The sequence below is a fragment of the Lycorma delicatula genome, chromosome 7, assembly GCF_047948215.1.
Source record: "Lycorma delicatula isolate Av1 chromosome 7, ASM4794821v1, whole genome shotgun sequence".
In the NCBI taxonomy this organism is placed as follows: domain Eukaryota; kingdom Metazoa; phylum Arthropoda; class Insecta; order Hemiptera; family Fulgoridae; genus Lycorma; species Lycorma delicatula.
Window position 1 is genome coordinate 77,720,504 of NC_134461.1, and position 20,255 is coordinate 77,740,758.

The 20,255-nt window shown below is 31.5% G+C and overlaps 1 protein-coding gene across 1 annotated transcript; it reads left to right on the forward strand.

Moving 5' to 3' along the window:
• The first annotated feature begins 985 nt into the window (after positions 1 to 985).
• Positions 986 to 19,811, forward strand: LOC142327660 (uncharacterized). Its single transcript, XM_075370885.1, has 3 exons — positions 986 to 1,480; positions 8,784 to 8,875; positions 19,172 to 19,811. The coding sequence occupies exons 1-3, from the start codon at positions 1,249 to 1,251 to the stop codon at positions 19,766 to 19,768; spliced, it is 921 nt and encodes a 306-aa protein (XP_075227000.1). The 5' UTR covers positions 986 to 1,248; the 3' UTR covers positions 19,769 to 19,811.
• The last annotated feature ends 444 nt before the right edge of the window (positions 19,812 to 20,255 follow it).

Below are 20,255 nucleotides of genomic sequence, written 5' to 3' on the forward strand. Positions count from 1 at the left end.
AACTGAAGAGTTTAGTGGTAAACATAAAAATTAACTAGCCTAATGTACTTGTGCCCATCAGTAAAGGATGAATACCAAAATAAAGGTGATATAAACCATATAAATTATAATATTATTTATATTTATAATAAGGACTGGGGTCTAGTCATATAATGAACATTGCCGGCCTTCATGGCGCGAATGGTAGCATCTCGGTCTTTCATCCGGAGGTCCCAGGTTCGAATCCCGGTCAGGCACATTATTTTCATACGCTACTTGTCATTTATCTCATCCTCGGAAGGAATACCTAACGGTGGTTCCGAAGTTTAAAAAAAAATATATATATATATAATATAAATATATAAATAATATATATAATATAATTATATAATAATATTAATATAAATTATTATATTAATTATTATTATTATATATATAAATAATATTTAAATAATATAAAAATATATAATGAACATCATTACTTTCAGAGAAATATTCTCCCACTTGTAAATATATGTTTTCAATCTACTTCACAGCATTACAAAATGATTAGGATAGATGTGTAAAACAGTTTCTGTAGTCAGTAGCGATTAAAACGAAAGAAAAAATAAAAGTATAATTAATTACATGCATTTACGAAACAGAATTTTTGAATAAATTCTTTATCAGATTTTACAAATGGTGCTGTGAAATGATAAGCAATCTCTTCTCCTTTCCGATTGCTTTGACGATTTTATAAGTAATATCTAACGTGAAAAATCAAACAAATGTTATAAACAAATTTTTCTTAATGAACATTTAACGTTATTCTGTAAACGAAGTATAAATAATGATAATAAATTACTGTTCTCTAGTCATTATAATTTCCCCAAATGTGCCTCGTAACACATACATTAAGTTCAAATCTATATTTTGTCTCTGTCAGCTTAGTATGCAGTATGCATTGTATAGTAGAAGGGTGGGGCGCCGTATCGTATCCTTGTATCTAATTCCGTCGTGACTGTACGATACGGGCGGGCTTCATCGACCGACAGCTGGTAGTATTTCCCCCTCTCTTAACAACCAGCAGATACAGATACGCTTTGCACATGCCTGTTAGATTAGTCGAGTCCCGCATCTGTATCACGTATCAGCTGTATTTCGTTCTCGCAAAGCTTTGTTAGCAGTTATTATTCAGAGTTCAAGGAGAAACATTGACCTATTTAGTTGTCTTTTTTATTTTTTTTTTAGTATTGTTCTTGCATTTCATTTTTTAATTATTTTAATAAAATGGAGTGGCCGCAAGAAAGAACTCTGCAATTAATAGAGTTATATAAGCAAACAAATGTATTATGGGATCCGAAAAACACATCCTATTTTAATAAACAGATAAAAATTGAAGCCTGGGATGAAATCGCGCGGGAACTGGAAAAGCCGGTTGACGATTGCAGAAGGAAAATGGAGTATCTACTGTCCGCTCTTCGAAGAGAGAAAATGAAAATGAAAAAGAGTAAAGGAAAAGGTGAGTAACGCATTTATTTGCTACATGTTTTTTTTTTTTTTTTTTTTTTTTTTACAAAATACTGAGATGAAAAAAAATTTAAAAATAATGCTATAATTTAGTAAAACATTCACGGCCCATTTTTGAGAAAATAAAACTAAACATTTTACAACTATTTTAGCACTTAACTTAAAATAATTTTGGTTAATATAGATGATTGGGACGTTGTTATATGCGAATAAAATATTACATATAAATTGTTGAAGAATTAATAAGTACTTCATAGTAACCGGATCGGAAAAAATCGAAACTCTAATAATAAATTATAGATTAGTATAAAAAAATTAGACGTCATTTAGTTATCTCAGTTAGTAGCGTCAGTAACTCTAAAACTAAGCCGGTCTCACTGGCGAGAGTGGTAGCGTCTCGGCCTTTCATCCGATGGTCCCCGAAGGCTAAAAAAAAAATCCCTGGTTTCCTGGTCAGGGTCTAGATTTTTACAGCAATATAAAACTACGGTTCGAGCTCACTAAAATAACAATATGTTAACTATAATTATTTTATTCAGTAAAAATAAAACAGATTACAGATAAATTATTGAATACTGTAACAAAAAATAATAAAACATTAAAAACACATTAATCAGGCGTGATCCGTCCGGTAGAAATGACACATTTTTTTATGTCCAATGACTGTCAAACATACATATGAATAGATGTTACATTACGCAGAGATCCAGCTGCTCATCACGACATTTCATGTTATTCTTTTTTTACTTTTATTTTATTTTTTAAAATGAAAACACTGGTTGGGAATAAAGTAATCCAAAATGTTTCATCAACTCGATGATTAGAGCTATCTCGATCGAATTTTATTCATGATAAGTATTTGAAAACATTTCTTGACCTAGCAGTATCCTGTCTGTACATATGTTAATTACAAAAAAAAAAAAACAAGTTTCAAACGGCGAATTTAATGAACTTTAGAAATTACATATTTTATTAAATTTAATTTTTCTTACCTTCCTATTAGAATAACTAATCAAAGCGTAGGGAAATTTTGTTTTTGAAAAGGGAAAAAACTGTTCCCGTTAAAACGAAACAACTCCATGCGAGTTTACATTAGTTATCTTCAAGTACATGTTATTGAACGTCATGAATGATGATTTTTTATTATGATTTTATAGACGTATTCTTTTGTCTCATAAAAGACAATGAAACTTTAATATCAGCTACTTATTCTTAAAAATCTAACCGAATACTTAATTCCAATTTGATTAGACCACTTTACAAAATGTTAACTCTCTTAACTAAATTTTATTATAATTGCTTTTATTGTTTGTAATATTTTAAACGATTAAATTCATATAAAACCTTCAATTACGCTTGGCTCCACTGGGATTTGTTGAGAGAAATCATACTTGAACTGTCCAAAATACCTCGACATGACCGGTTTGGGTGTCTAATGGATAGCCAGTTTAAGATATTAAAAGTGGAAGCCATAAATAATTCCTCAGCAAATCAACTTTATGTGGTTAACAGTTCAATCAGTATGTATCATTTCTTTAATTAAAATAATAGAATAATAATCGAACGAACCGTAAACATTACTTCAGGTATGAATTCCCAATACAATGGTTTTTCAGTTATTGGTCATTTTTAGAAAAACGGCTGATTTAAATCAGATATCAGTTTCTTACAACGTTCTTTAGGAGCTGAAGAGGTCTATAGAAGCCTTAGAAAGGAGCAAAACTAACACCCGCTTCAATAAAAGCTGAAGTAAGAAAAAGGGAATAATAAAAATTTTTTCTGCATTTTAGGCCCCGGGTCGATAATTTTCAAAAAAATTATAGACATTTGTTGATAGCTCTATATGAGAAGTATGAACTTACAAAAAAATTATGAAAAATATTTAAATCGAAGGGAAATAGCGCAGAGGTAGGGGTTGATTTTTTTGGAACACAAAAATTGTATTATTTATACGCAATATAGATAAAAAATTTGCCAATGTTTTTTCTAAAGATCCTCCGAAAAAAATCGAAATTGGTTTTTTCGCGATATCCTCCCACCCATTGAACGAATTTAAAAAAGAATAATATGATCACTTTCCCATATATAGAAATATTTAAGCAATATTTTAAAATTTTAAGCTTTCGAACATAAGCCCATCCTCAGTAATGCAAATGTCTAAATTTCTTATATTTTACTCAATAACCAAAGTTATAAAAAGTAACCAAGTGTAAAGGTGTTGAATATCAGTCCGTGATAAAAAAGTAAAATCAGCGCGACACACACGTACGCATATGTATATTATTTTGGACTAATTGGACCCTTTTTTTATATTCTAACTTTATGTACCGAAAAAAGTAAAAGACTAGATTCACCAGTACGGATGATGTGTAGTAATTAATTACTGCAATGAAATGATTATTAGGTAAACTTATTTAATGAGAAGTTAAAAATGTAGTTTTTCAATCGATACAACATTTTACCTTTAGAAACGTTTTAGGATGACTTTTTCTCACATATCTGATCGTTCAGGTCATAATGATTACTTTTAATTAAAACATTCCTTCTTCATTCAGCTTATCAATCAGATAATCTTAATTTAAAAAATAAACATTTCTGACCTAAGTAGCGATTACATTAAAACTGATGAATAAAAGAAAAAATTCTTTAATTCTAAATCGTCTAAATTTAACAAGAATAATGGAATATGTTTATAAACCGTTTTTACGCGTATAAGGTAAGCATAAAACCGAGTAAAATTAAAAAGTAGTCAATTAAGGATATTTTTCTTTAGTTTTCCCAAGTGTTTTGAAGCCAAATTGCAATACTGAAGTAAGATTTAATGGTTTAACAGAAAAATAAGAGAAAAATAAACCAACTTTCAACCGTTTATAAATTTAAAACTACTCAGTAAAGTGCAACACTATTAAAATACATATATTCATATACTAGCCGGCCCCTCTAGCCAGAACCTAGACCCTCGGGGGTCATGTTAGCCCAGATGAATCCCGGAGCAAACTCAGGGGGCTCCTTGAAGCCTCCTGAGCCCTAATGGCCACAGACCTCGCTTCGCTCGCCATTCTCAATTTTCCAGGGGGACCGGCGCCCTAGACACCCGTAGAGCTTGCTTCGGTCGCCATTTCCATCTACTCAGAGGGCTACATGTATCCCCTGGACCCCCGCACTATGCGTTATCCTTATGGCTGTGAGAACAATACTATAAATAATAATTACAGGCTTTATAAAAACCTGAAAAAGGAACTAAATTATAAAACATAAAAAATAGTAACTATGGTAACTAAAGTACGCAACCTTTGATGACGAAACATTCTTAACTTATTTCTTCGCCGTGGTAGCAGAAATATAATAATGAAGTAAAAGGATTAATTTATTTTTTCCTTAATGAATATCTTTAATTCACAGCTTCACTCTCCTTTGGGGCGAAGAAATAATGAATATTAATATCTTAACCTTCAAGAGAGCTCTAGAGTCTCGGTCGATGGCTAAAAACCTTCCCTGAGATATCACGAATGTATCCTAAAAATTTGAAGGTAATCGTTCGGCTGGTTCTCGCATGACACGATAACAAATAAACAAACAAACGTTACATATATATATAAGTTTATTTAAATTAATCTTCTTATAGTTCATAATTCCTATGTGAGTTAACGATATAAACATATATATATATATATATATATATTGAAATTTTTTTTCAGGCAACCCTCCAAATACAGAATTAAAGAAAGATTCTTACCTTTTTTTATTTTATTTCCTTTATATTAGAACGCTTTCGGGCGTAAGCCCATCCTCAGTAATGCAAATATTTAAAATTTCTTATATTTTACTCAATAATCAAAGTTATAAAAAGTAACCAAAGTGTAAAGGTGTTGAATAGTAGTTATATGTGTAAATGTAAATGAAGATAAATCAGAAAACATTACTGAGGATGGGCTTATGCCCGAAAGCGCTCAATATAAAGGAAATAAATTAAAAAAAAAAAAAAAAAAAAATAGTAAGAATGTTTCTTTAAATCGTATCAGTTTTTTTTTTTACAATCAACGAAATTTTGAGGGAGCGGAGTAAACTGACTGTAGGTATGGATGGTTTTAAATTTCGGCGGTGAAAACGTTTAGCTTTCTTTCTTTTCTGTTTAGCTTCCGGTACCACCGTAAGGTATTACTTCACAGGATGAATGAGGATGACACATATGACTGTAAATGAAGTGTAGTCTTGTACAGTCTCAGGTCGACCATTCCTGAGATGTGTGGTTAATTGAAATTCAACCACCAAAGAACACCGGTATCCAATATCTGGTATTCAAAATTCGTATAAAAGTAACTGCCTTTACTAGGATTTGAACCTTAGAACTCTCGACTTTAAAATCAGCTGATTTTCGATGACGAGTTCACCATTAGACCAACCCGGTGGGTTACAAACTTTTAGTTGACGTCACAAAATTGTGATGCTATCCTCTGAAGAGCAGTAAGGCAGCCTTAAAAGTGAAGATGGTGAAATTTTCGAAAACCTTAGTGTACACAAACATTACAAACTGAAAGAAATAATTTTAAATCGGTAGTAGAAAGCGACAGCGTAGAGAAAGACAGTAGCGGATGTTGGACAGCGAAGCTGCTTCATGTTAAAATAGATGATGACCTATCAACGCCGATGATCACAGATGTAATAAAATAAAACATTCAAAAGGTTTGTTCAACTTACAGAAGACCAAAAGTATCAAATCATTAAGGACATCTTCATGTTTGTCGGTATTTGCTGGTACGCTGAGGCGTTATGTAAGGAACTAAATTTAGTAAATCTGTATAAACAAAATTGCAAAAAAAGTTTCTAAAAGCCTGTTTCATTTTGGCTTTCCGAATAGAGATAATGATGTCATCGTTAATGTTCTACTGGTTACATTAACCGATCAGAAGACAACAGTGTCCCGGATTGACTGAAAACTGCATCGCTGAACCTTTCTTCTTCGCATTTGAACCGAAAAAAACCGACTGAACAATGAAAAACTGCAGAGTTTCCACGCCAAGATTAATATGATGTTTTCCTATCTTCCACCTAAATATTTACGCCATCATCTAGATCCTAAGGATGCTAAAGAGAGCAATTACATATCGATGTGATTTGAGGAACCAAAGAAAGTAGCAAAATAAAAGTTCCTGTTTGAAAATAAATGTAAGGATTATATCAACATTGCAGACAAACAAAAAAAAACCGTGATATTGTCAGTTTGTTTAGGTAGTTCTTTTTAGTTACTTTTGACTGTAGAATTCTTAGGTGATTTAATGATAATTAAAATAAAGTGTAATTAATTAACAGATTTCAAAATTAGACTGATGATTAATCATACTTTGTAATAGACTAGCCTACGAGTTGAATTTGACTCATATTTATTTAACTGTAAGAGTTAAATGAGTTCCATGTCGGAACGAGAAGTTACAACATAGCGAGTTGTACTAATTTCAGTGCAACTGTCCTAAGTATAATAACAAAAACGTAGACTGACAGGTAAGGGTGGGCGGTCCGACTCTTCCAGTTCCAGGTGGATTACTTCAACTTTAGTATGAGGCGACCTTATACAGAAATAGACATCTGAACAAGAATAGAAGTTAACTATAGTTACACAGGTCATTTTTAATGTGAAAGCACATTTACCTTTGAATTTACTCGTAGCTAACAGATTTCCAAAGGTAGGACTACAATATTTTTAGCCAAATAAATATTCTGTTTGTTAATATATATAAATATATAAATTTTCTTATATAAAAGTAGTTTTTATATATGTATATATATAGTGGATTGGTTAATCAACATTGGGTGGTATCCAACTTCGGATGTTCTACTATGCATATAAACTTTACTATTTGATGTACCCGGCTTTGTTCGAGGGTAGCATGCTATCCAATCCAATAAAAAATTTCAGGTCGTTTTATGTGAATAAAAAATATAAATATTCATATCTTCAATTTTTTTCAGGTTAATATCGTTTTTAAAGACTTATGGAAAAATTGTTCCAATAAAAGAAAATTAATAGGACAATATCAAAACTATCGAACGTTTGTAAAATACACTAATAATAAATAATGTGATTTGTAAACTGCACTGGCATTACCAACATAATAAAATATTTTTGGTTTAAATTGTATTAAAGACTAGTTAATATAATTTACAAAATTGTTTTATCATGAAGCCATTATAAAATTTTATAAGAAAATTAAATTTATGCACCAGAAATCACAGTTACATTTAATAATACATACAATGAAAACTATGAACCTAGCTAATTATAGAATTAAATTAAGTTCCGGACCCTAGGAGCTTACCTAAAGGGAGCTTCGGGTGTGGCGAATCGGCAAGTGATACTTACCACCTACACCGTACAAAATAAGAATTCATGCAAGAGAATTCTTTTAACTCTAATACAACTTGCAAGAGGTGCCTACAAACCACATGGAAAACTGAGTAACAGTCCCAGCGCAATACTGCTTCGGTGAACAAATCTCCGAATAATAATTCTGTGCCAGTTTCCTGATTGTATCCTCAGTTTAGCATTCTGTTTGAACAGACCAGAACATCGGACTGTCTCAAAGAGTTGGGGGAAATAGAAAGCATAAACTCATCTGAAATATAGAGAGATTTTGAACGTCAGAACGAGGCCCTTAAGGGGACAGACCCTCAATTGTCTTAGAATAGTCTGGACCAATACTTCAGATACCTAATTTTTAAAAAGATTACAGAACCGGAGCGCCGTTCGGAAATTGGAGAGGTACTCCCTCTCCAATATTCCGAACGGCGCTCCGGGGGCACTTGAAAATATTATCATCCGTCGGGTACCACTGGGAGCGGGTGGGGTATCATAAGGGGGGGGGGGGGAGTAAGAAAGGTTTTCAGAGCGCTAGGACCGACCGTTTTTGAGATATCTGCGATTTTCGTCCGAGAATTCGGATTCGGTTAAAAAGCACTAAATTTTAGAAGAAAAAAAATTCCCAAAACTTCGATAAATATTTCGCATACATATCGATATATACATTTATATATAATAATAATATAGCAAGCATAAAACTGACCACCACGAGACTTGTACTAACGAATCGGGATTTTCCGCTAGTTATCGGTACATTCCGGGGCTATACTAGGGAGACGCAGACACACATACAATTTCCGTTTAGTAGTGTAGGATTTGTATTCAAATTTTCTTGAATATAAATAAAGTATATTCTATTGGAGAAATCCATTTACAAAAAAAAATCTTTCTTTACAAACATAAATATTTATAAACTTTATTTCATTAATTTGTTTTTCAGGAAAAGACGAAGGATACAGAACCTCATGGTTCGCTTTCGACAGTTTGAAGTTTCTCTTAGACAGAAAAAATCCACATCAGACTGTTATCACTGTAAGTAAACGCCAAAAAAATAGTCTTAATTTTACTGATTTAAGTAAATAAACCATGCTTAATATAATTTGACAAAATAAAACATGTTAATGCTGTAAATTTTAAAGTATTCGATTAATTTCGGGTACGAGTTTTAACTAATTTTAATTACCCGACTACGTACATAATAGTAATGCGTGTTTAACTGTTATGTATTTGTTCTTTTCTGTAGCACCAGAGATTCAACCAATTACAACCAAAATTTGGGCAGTAAGAGATCTTTAGTGTCGAAGTAACATATGTTATCTTAAATTATCTTAACCAAAAAGGGGGAGCGCTGCACTGGAGGACAAAATTAAAAAATTTTGCTATTTTCTAATTTTAATGATGATATTCCAAAAAAGGATCAAACAGAAATATCTTTTGCCTCTTGTGATTTTTTCGAAAAATTCATAATTCTCGAGATAAAAGCGAGAAATATTCTCAACAAAAAGAGGAAAGCATCGCGGTTAGTACGTATATGCGTACATATATTCATTCATTTCTAATATTCAATTTTTATTTAAGCATCTAACGTTTCTAAAAAGTAAGAAAAACTTATACCAGTATTAGTATATTGAATGGTAAAGTCATGGAAACAACAAAAAAAGCGCTGAATAAAATAACACTGAGGAACAAACAAGAATTTTTTTTTTGTCTCGGGAAGAAAAATATGTGATGATAGTATTTTTTCTCCCGGATTCAAATATGATATCGGTTTTTCCCCATTACGCAAGATTTTCGAGAGACAGGCATTTATAATTTCAAACATTTTAATACTTTCTGCATTTTTAACCACAACATTCAAACATTTGACTCACCTAGAGTAAGAAATGACGATTTTACGTTATATTTCGTCTGTGGAGCATCCCTCTTGATGGAAACAATAATCGGCCAGCATATTAGGATTCCATTTGCCTTGATAATTCTTTTCCATAGCTGAAATCTCCTGATGGAAAGTGTTCCCCGTGCTCACCGCTTACTGCGTCAAGATTTTCTGGGAAGAAATCTAGGTGCGAGTGCAGGAAGTATATTCTTAAGGACATATTACAACCCAAATTTTTATAAGATCGTTGACAATATCACGGTAATTTTCCGTCTTTCGATTTCCGCAAAAACTCTGAGTAACATTTTTTAATGCTTGCCAAGCTGTTTTCTCCAGTGGATTCAATAATTCCTCGAACTTTTCATCATGCATTATTGATCGTATTTGTGGACCGACAAATATTCCTTCTTTAATTTTTGCATCACTAATGATGCAAAATGACGAATTCTTCATTAATCCTAGTTTGATACGTAACGGAGGTAGATACACATTTTTAGGATTACACAATCGGTCATGTTTTTTTTTGTTCGGGAATGACTGATTCGCGTTTAGGCCATTTTTTTCTAATGAAATGGTTCTTTGTCCCTACTATCCCATTCACATAAGAAACAACAGCACTTTGTGTAACCAAGTTGGGGGGCCAAGAATAAGTGCAGTTATCTTCAAATCACCACAAATATTCCATTCATGCACTGCATATGAAGCTTTTCCAACATAAATTTAAAGTTTTCATATGATTTTTACATACTAGCAGAGTGAGCCACAAGTACTGATAGGAATTTATTGCCATTACGCAGAAGCTCAGCCTTTAAACTAACTTTAGAGGAATCAATGAACAAGCACCATTCTGTTGGGTTATGTTCATTACAGTGTCTCCATAAGAGAAGAAATATCATTATAAAACACTAAGCCATTTTCTTAAGAAAAATAGTCTTTAAGTTCAGAATGAAGATTACGATAAATATACATTTTTTTATTATTTTGAAGAAGATTCCATCCATTTAGCCGGGAAGCAAGCATTTCAGACTGTTTTTTTCATAACTTTAAATCTCATATGAGATCGTTAAGATTTTCTTAAATCAGTAAACGAGGTTCAGATGAACTGCTTTGCTCAAAAGCTGTATCAGTTCTGAAGGCTTTGATATGGGCAATTCTTCGCAACGTGGAACTGGTCTAATTGCAGATTGCAAGTTAGTGTACACCACTGCATGTTTTGATTTTGACGTAATCCCTTTAATGTTTGTTACGCAGAAATAACAGTCAGAAGAGTGACCTTTGGGTTCCCTCCAAATCATAGGGATAGCAAATGGCATGTGGCGTGTGCCATTTTTCCATGCAGTGGGAAGCCTAGAACACGGTAAAACAGATATGTGGGGCCCAGGCTCTTGCTTGGTCCCCACACCCAAAATAAAGTTCATAACACTTTTTTACTAATGGAGTAAGGTTTCGCTTTTGGGAGTTGAGCGTCACTTCACCACATACATAACAATTGTTAGGATGATTTAAACAAACTCTAGGCATTTTGTAACTAACGACTAATTAAAAGAAATACATTTGTAAATATGTAATGCACAATAATTCAGACACACAAAGCAATCACAAGGACGTGTTTACTGGTTCACTACTATCTCATAATTGACATCATTCTGATGAATGTGTGCTCACTAGACCACGTTTGTACATATCTACACACATTTAAACCAGCACAATAGTAGCAGCGCTACCATTTAAGTTAGCTCAATTGGATCCATCATATTTACAATGCTCTAGAAGCTTTTACTTGACAATGGACAAATGGGCGAAAAAACGTTTTAAAATATATAAAAAAAATTAAAATAAAACAACTGTGGGTGATGGGAGAAATATCGAATACATATTTGAAAACGGGATAAAAAACTGCATTAAGTACACGTATTTTTACTCGTGAGACAAAAATTGTCCAGTGTAATTATTAAAAAACAAAAAACTCGACTACTAATTGTACACATCTACCTAGAATAATTATGAAAAAAGAGCCAAAAATAGTTAAACAAAATTTTGTTTCTTTTTTCTTATGGACTTTTTTCAGGATACAATAAATTAGTCGGCGATGTAAAATTTAATATTACATATTCATTTTATGTTGTAGTCGGGTGCCTGTGTAGGCTATATGAGATGGTGAATTTAATCCTCTTTGTTAAGACTAACAGGCACCCGAACACAAAACAAAATGTAGAAGTAATATTGTGTCCTGGAAAAACGCCTGTAAGAAAAACTTATTTTAACTATTTTTTGTTAGTTTTTTCATAATTATTCTAGATAGATGTGTACAATTAGTAGTAGTAGTTTTTTTTTAATAATTATTTCATTTTAATTATGAAGTTAATTTTAATTATGAAACAATTAATAGGAAGAGCTTGTTATCTCTTCCTTTATTTATTTATCTTTTAAAAGTAGCTAAAGCCTGTACATCATTCTTAATTCAGGTTGCCTTCTCAAAAAAATGTAAAGGAAATCAACTGTTATGCTAATAACTATAAGAGGTGACAGAATAAGAAATAAAGAACATTAAGGAAAAAATAGAAGATATGTAGGCACAAAAAAAGAACCAAATGAACAAGAACAGTATAGATACTTTGATACCATGTTAACAGAGGATTTTCAAAAATGAAAACAAAATAATATGAAGAATAGTAATTAAGGAAATGCTTAACAGAAAAAAGCAGTTATTATATAGTAAGGTAGAGTTAAACTTAAAAAAGCATCTTAACAAGAGTTATATTTAGTACTTATTTTTGTGTTGATGTAAAATATGGAATGAAGAAAAGGAGATAAAGAAAGAATGCAGGGATTTGAAAATGAACATAAAGAATATTAAATAGACTGACGAAGTGAAAAATAATGAAGTAATGAAGAAGGTAAACGAGAACAGAAGCTTATGAAGATGGTTGAAGTCTTCTAGACTTTCAAAATCATTCATTTGGAATAGTAAATCATAACAATAAAATCCAAAATCATTTTATACAATTTGAAAATTATATAAAATCTCATAATACAATAATTTTTTCGACTGTAATATATGAAGTCAGGAATAGTTCGTAATAAAATATTTGTTACAATGGAAAAGATAAATAAAAAAAGCCGACTGAGGTACGTATGACTTTTTTTTAAGTTTTAAAAATAAATATCCCACTAACTGAATTTTAGTTTGGGCGCCTATGTGCATAAATACTAAACTACAATTAAGAGAATATGGAATGCTATAAGAGGAATATTAAATGAATTCTTATAGTTAAATTAAAAGAAATCATTAAGATATTGGTTGGACGTTAAAGATAAATGTATTTCCTGTTGATAGCGCCTACAATATGTAGCAGCAATTACATAATGTGTTCGTCCTACATACACATCATCAACCACGACCCACTACTACTCTTTATATTTAAATATTTTGGTCATTTTATATATATATATATTTTGTATAAGACTGAGCTCCGTGTGTTAGAAGGAATGTGGTTTACTGTGTACGGTATCACACGTATTATCCTAACTAAAAACATCGAAGAACTTATATATGAAATCAAGTTGCGTTTTAATTTTATTTTAATAATTAAAAAGTATAAATGATAATGTTTTATTCCGTATTTTAATCGAATCAAAACATAAATTTTCAATTCGACCAGTATATAATAACATACCAACCGGTCACGGCAAGCGAAGCAGGCCCTTCCAATTTAGCAAAGGGGGAGCCTCGTGTATCGCCGCTTTGTTCGTTATTCTCATGGTTGTGTGAATAACACTGATAAATAAAAAAACTCATTCCTCCAATGTTTTCCTGTTCTTGACGTAAAAGTCCTGATACGCTCCTGCTGCAGACGAAATTATCCCTTTTGGGTCCCCTTTCCATTATCCCAGAGTACCTTATATCTCGGGAAGGGGTTAAGGTAGAGAACTGAAAATCGGATATGTTATAAAACGTATAGTCTATTATTTTTACATCGAAAAACCAAATCAAAAACGGTTTCGCGTTTATATATATATATATATATATATATATATATATATATATATATGAAAAGGAGTTGATTTCTTTGAAATGCAAGATTAAGGACCCTACAGGTATACAAAAAAAATCTATTTCGGCAAAAAGTTTCTATTTATTGCAAGGGTGGTTTTTATGTTATTCTTCTGTACTTTCGATTACTCGGTCTTTATCTTATTCCGAAATTCAGTTATATCTACAAGACGGCTACACCATTACCAATTTTAAAAATTCAAACGGCTTATTTTTTACCATGTTGAGTGCTAACGTTTACATAAAAAGATGTACGCTGGATCATTCGATTATCCGTTATTTTTCCGAAATTTACTTATATCTCCGGAACGGTCCAACCAATTTGAAAAATTCAAACAGCGTATTTGCTAGCGGTACAAGGGGCTAACTTTTGAATACAAAAAATTTACTCTCGATCATCCGGTTGTCCCGTTATGTATATCCATATGTATCTATCTATCTATCTATATATATAAAGGAGTTGATTTCTTTGTAGTGCAAGATTAAAGACCCCATGGTATACAAAAAAATCTAATTCGGCAAACAGTTTCTATTTATTGCAAGAATACTTTTTATGTTTCTCTTTTTTCGATGTGACTGCTCATGCGGCAGTAAACCGCACATTTTTATTGCACAAATCCGGCTTAACAACTTTTTTTTACTGAAATAGTCAAAAGATTCATTTTTTAGTTATTTATCGATATGGCAAATAAAAAACATATGTTGTCTATCGTTATTTAAAGTTATCGGTTATTAAAGATTTTAAAATTCCTGTTTTTTTTTAAATAATTTTTCAGTGAAACATCATATAAAAATGAAATTCAGGACAATGATAAATTCCGATTTTTAGGAACTTTTAGGTAGATCCAAACATTGTTATCATAATATTTCAGTAAAATACTTATTCTTACAAACATGAGGCTATGTATTATATTAGCGACTCTACTCGTTAATTGTACGTATATAGTGCGCTTCTGACTGCGGAATAGTGAGGGCGTCGAAACGAAAAGTCTGTCTTCTTGCCAGAACTGAGCAAGCGGTATTTTTTTTTTTTTTTTTTTTTTAAATATAAATAAAACTTTATGCGATGAAAAAAATTAAAAGAGAGCGAAATAAAACAAGAAACAGGTAAGGAGAATGTGTAAAATATAAGTAAACTCAATAATAAAATAATTTAATAAAAAATGTTTATTTTTTATGCACATATTTAAGAACGAACCACTGAAATTTTACAATCACAATTTTAAATACGGATTTCTTCAAGAGATTCTCAGTTATATTTTATTGATTCCACGATGTACTATCAACTATCTATGTACCGGAGCCGTTTGTCGGTATCCTTATTTTAAGAAAATTAATAAATAATTTAGGAAATTACATTCTAGCAATAGAATTTATAAAACTTCATTTTTCCACTTACTGTTGTTTTTTCCTTCACGTTTTCCTTCAAGTATGTTTACCATTTCAGTCACTGATATAAAATGACAAACACATAAAACTTGCTGAAAATGCAGAGATCTCTGCAAAATTAATAAACGTGAAAAAAAACCAGCATTCAGCGGAAAAATTAATTCGATAAATAATTTTAAGACGTTTAAAGAAGTAATACAATCGTTACAAGATTAAAAATTTTAAAAATTGAGGGCTCATTTTAATTTTCTTCGGTAAGCCCCCGACATGAATAAAAAAATTATGTAATCCCACATTGATTATAATTATATGCTTTCACAACATTAAACCGAAATCATTTGTGTCTCAGACCGACCAAATTAACAGTAAGAATGAAAGGTTACATTGCAAATTGCATTTTGAATAAACGGAACTGTCACTAATCTTACCATACATTTTTGGTGGTACAAACATTGCCTAATAACCACAAAACTAGAGACCCTACTAGGGGCATTCCTAGTAAAATACACCGGATTCTAGCACCGAAATGGTTTTCAAAGAATGGTAATCTCTCCGGGAAAATATGACTAGTATTGCAATTCTACCTTTAACGGAACTCACCCTCCTCGCATCTCAAAACGACCTTAGACCGTATAAGAATTGGAAAGCAGACTTTCTGCCTAATCAAATTTTATAAATATATGTCATTCCACAAGAATGATACAGTACCAAAGGACAAAAGTCTATGCTCTGCAATACGTAGAGGTAACGAAGCTTTTCGTGAACAGTTCTGTAGAAAGGGTGTCTACATACAAAAGCAGGTACAACTTTTAAATATAACATAACAACACTCCATATTCTTATTTCCTTTTTTTTAGAATAAAGAACTATTCAAACTGTAGGACCCAGTAAAAATTGTCATTCTTTTATGTTAAACGATATATCTTCAGGTAAGACTTTCGTGATAACTATATAAATTATAATTTAAAATATCAGCATCAGTCGGTAGTAAAAATTTTTAATCGAAAAATACACTATTTTTTGGCGTAGAATAACTTTGTTAAATGGAAAACAAACATATAAAAATTTTAAACAAAACTTGTAAAGAATTAAGAATTCGAAGTAAAGTAGTATGAATAGTCACAGAAACTACATACTAACGTAATAAAATATTAAAAATAAAACGTATCCAAATCTGGAAAATTTTAACTATTAGGTATTAAACGAAAAAAAAAAATTTCAATACTAAAAAACAAAAGAATAAAATATTTCAGAAAAATAACACATACGTACAACTTTGATGTGCTTATTATTTATTTAAAAAATTTAATTTTATGCAAAACATAAAATCCCAATCTTTTGTGTTTTACCCCAGGTTTCTCAAAATCTACTAAAAATACCTTTTAGGACCTACCATTTTCAGTTTTTCAGATCAGAATCCAAACAAAAACAATTACCACTAAATTCTGCTTAATTTAGGTCTCACGAACTCTATCTGGCTTAATTTTACCGAAGGCGTAGAAAACAAGCAAGATCTTTCACCAGCCGACACTCGCTAAAGAAGCGTTTCCAAACCTACATTTATATGAATATTCTTCTTTATTTTCACCAGTAGAAAATTTCCTGAAAGTTTTTAAAATTCTACGTGAATCATTCTGAACATTAATAGGCTATTACAGTAGATAATAAACTCGGACACATCAAGAACCCCGTCATGGTGGAGTTCTTTAATCCGAATTAACCGCAGAGAGGAGGTTATTATTTGTCGTTTATGAATAGGGCATACTAAACTTAACATGGGAAATCTAATGAATCAGACCGATACACGCGTTTGGGTTCACTGCAACTGCCAACTAACGGATGCACCACATCCTTGTGGACTGTATGTGTTAATGCGGCATGCGACGAAAATTTAAATTAGCAGTTAATAATAAAGATATTCTAGGAAACAATATGTTAATGCTATCGAATATCTTGTTGTTTCTTAAGGTTGTGCATCTGTATTCGACTATTTAATAATAACTTAAATATATTTTCATTTGTATTATGTTTTTCCGGGCGATGATAACGCAAAAGCGTTTTTTGCCTTCCCAATATTCAGTTTCACTAAATACTTATATTACCTCAAGGGTCCACGACCTCTGCAACAAGCCTCTTCCAGATCGATCAATCTTGCGTCTTCTCTATTTATTTATCACAAAAAGAGTAATTTGATCACGTCAATCCACATGTATTTAGATATACCTCTCCTTCTATCACAGATCATATCCATTACATTGCTAATGTTGATGTTTCTCTTTCTTCTCACTCTTGCTTCTCGTCCTACCCATATTTCCTTCAACTAACTTCCTCTTACTATTCTAGTATAGCCGATGAACTCTTTCCTTCAATCTTCTGATAACGTCATGGAATTTACCGGAACATATGTTTTACAGAGTGCTTTAATTTTAAATGTGATTTATCTCTTTTCTCTTTTATTGGGATCCTACAATCACGCCTATAGATTACCTCTTCTTTACAGATAATTTGACACTTATATAAAATCATTAAATATATATATTGTCTAAATAAAAACCTATGACTTTTCTACCATTCTTTTTTCTGAATTCTCCATGACTCATTCTCTGAAACTATTGTTACCTATTTCCCTTACCATCACGTACAGTTTTTGTTTTTTTTTATATATTTTTAATTTTTCTCAAGATTGTTTATTTTTTCTGTATCTTATCTTTAGATGACATATGATCAAATAATTAATTTTATCAAAATCGTAAGAAAAACGTTTTGAAAAATTCTGCTTTGAAAATTTCCTAAAATAAAGATCTTTTCATGTAAATGTAAATAATAAAATTTCCCTTAGGCTGTTCAGAAAACAATTTTCTTTCCCTCTCATAATCTTTTTTAATTCCATCAAATCCACATTATTATATCTATTTACCTCTATTTCCTTAAAAAAAGAAAAAAATCTATTGAAAAACATCCTTTTAAGATTAATATAATTTAATTAGAACTCGATAATACTACATTAGACTTGCATTTTTAATTATTATTTTTTAAGATACCCGGCTTTACGCGATAAATTCTTTCTTCATTTATTGGAGTAGGAGTTTTGACCCACCGAGTTGGTCTAGTCGTGAACACGTCTTCCCAAATCAACTGATTTGAAAGTCGGGAGTTCCAGCGTTCAAGTCCTAGTAAAGTCAGTTACTTTTACACGGAATTGAATACTAGATCGTGGATACCGGTGTTCTTTGATGGTTGGGTTTCAATTAACCACACATCTCAGGAGTGGTCGAACTAAGACTGTACAAGACTACACTTCATTTACACTCATACATATCATCCTCATTTATCCTCTGAATTATTATCTGAACGGAAATTACCGGAGGCTAAACAGGAAAAAGAAAGGTTAGGGGTTTTGTGCAGCCACCTGATAGGAAACAGAATTTCCGGTTACGTCTATAGACAAAGCCATCAACACCAAAGCGGTTAATTCAAACAAATATTCTTACATCCTTGGTTTAGATGTATTGTTTAACCAAAACTCACATGCCATCCTATTGAGATGCGAGGATTACAGGAGTACAATGAAAAAAGGCCATCTACCTTAAGGTTCCCTCGGCAGTGGGGCATCTATCCCAACCGCAATTCCTCGGCGTATTGAGGAACCCAAAACGAAGCAGGACATTAATTATCAACCAACGGTTTGTGTTTACCAGTTCATCATATATTCGTTAAATCTATTCCTTTTCCTATAGATACCAAACGGCTACATGAAAAAAAATGTGGCCATTTGCAGGAAAACCATCGTCTATCTTGAATTGTGTGACCTGAAATTATCCAACTGAACGATATAAATTCTTTAACCAGATCTTAAATTGCCTTCAAATGGAAATCTACTTCAATTAAAACGGTAAATGCAAGGATAGAATCAAAAGGGGTACAAAATGCTTAAAAAAAATTGCTGAATGAAACAACGGAATCCTTTCATTGCCTTATTATTACTATTTGTTTTTTTTTTTTGTTATAGGAAAACAATGACATAACTACACCTGAAGAGGTACTCGAGGTACAAATGGAAACTGCAGAAGTACCCGTTGAATCTAGATATAAAGACACACCAATGGTACCGAAGAAAAAGAAGAAGAGAATTCATGAAGAAATCAGTTACGACAAACACAATCAAGTTGGTTTTGTTACACATATAACATCAAATAATGATAATAACGAAGACTGTCAACATTTTGGTAATATGATTGCTGCCAAACTTAGAAAATACACAGAAGAAGTGAGAACGCATCTACAAAACGAAATAATAAGCTTATTTGTTAAAGCTAATACAGGATATTACAGTACACAATATAATTACCCTGCAAATCGGCCGGTATTTACACATCCATTTAATATATTAACCCCTGAACATGTCAATCCTATCTCGTCTAATACCCATCATCCTCAAACTACAGAAGCCCAGTCTTATGATTACAACTCAAAAATCCACAATCCTGTTTCCGATCCGACCTGTAATGACGTACAGGGCTCGTATTCTCCTGCAAGAGCAGTTAGACGTACATCTTCATCGGACTCTAATTCAGAGGAAGAATTTAAATATGCAGATCTTATTTAATTAAAATCATTATCGTGAAAAAAATATTTAAATTTATTGTAATATTTAGTAAATAGGTTATCTCAAATAAAAATTTTGTTTATAAAATAAATGTGTAGACGTGTTTTTCTTAAAAAGATGTAAAAAAAACAAACGATTTTAATAATAAAACGTTATCTTTACAAAATATCAATGTCAAATACTGTAAAGTACAGAAATTAGGTTATCTGATAACCGAACATATGTTTACAAACCCGATGAAATAGTAAATTAAAATTCTGTACAGATAAATTCTGCACTTATCGTTTTAAATTCAATGTATTCGCTAATTTATAATAGATTTATATTTTTTCGTATTGACAGGATTATCTTTTTTTAAAAGAACTTTTTTATATTTCCATTATTATTTTTTCTTTTTTGGTTCTATACGGTTTCTTCTGGATTTTTTAAATTGTTTTTTATTAGTCTTTTTTCTATTTAATGCCTGGTTATTTAAGTTGTAGGTTCA

Excerpts from the sequence above, each read along its gene's own strand:
- LOC142327660 (XM_075370885.1), top strand. The coding sequence starts at position 1,249 with ATGGAGTGGCCGCAAGAAAGAACTCTGCAATTAATAGAGTTATATAAG. Across the intron at positions 1,481-8,783 it reads GAAAAAGAGTAAAGGAAAAG|GAAAAGACGAAGGATACAGA; the intron begins GTGAGTAACGCA and ends TTTGTTTTTCAG. Across the intron at positions 8,876-19,171 it reads CACATCAGACTGTTATCACT|GAAAACAATGACATAACTAC; the intron begins GTAAGTAAACGC and ends TTTTTGTTATAG.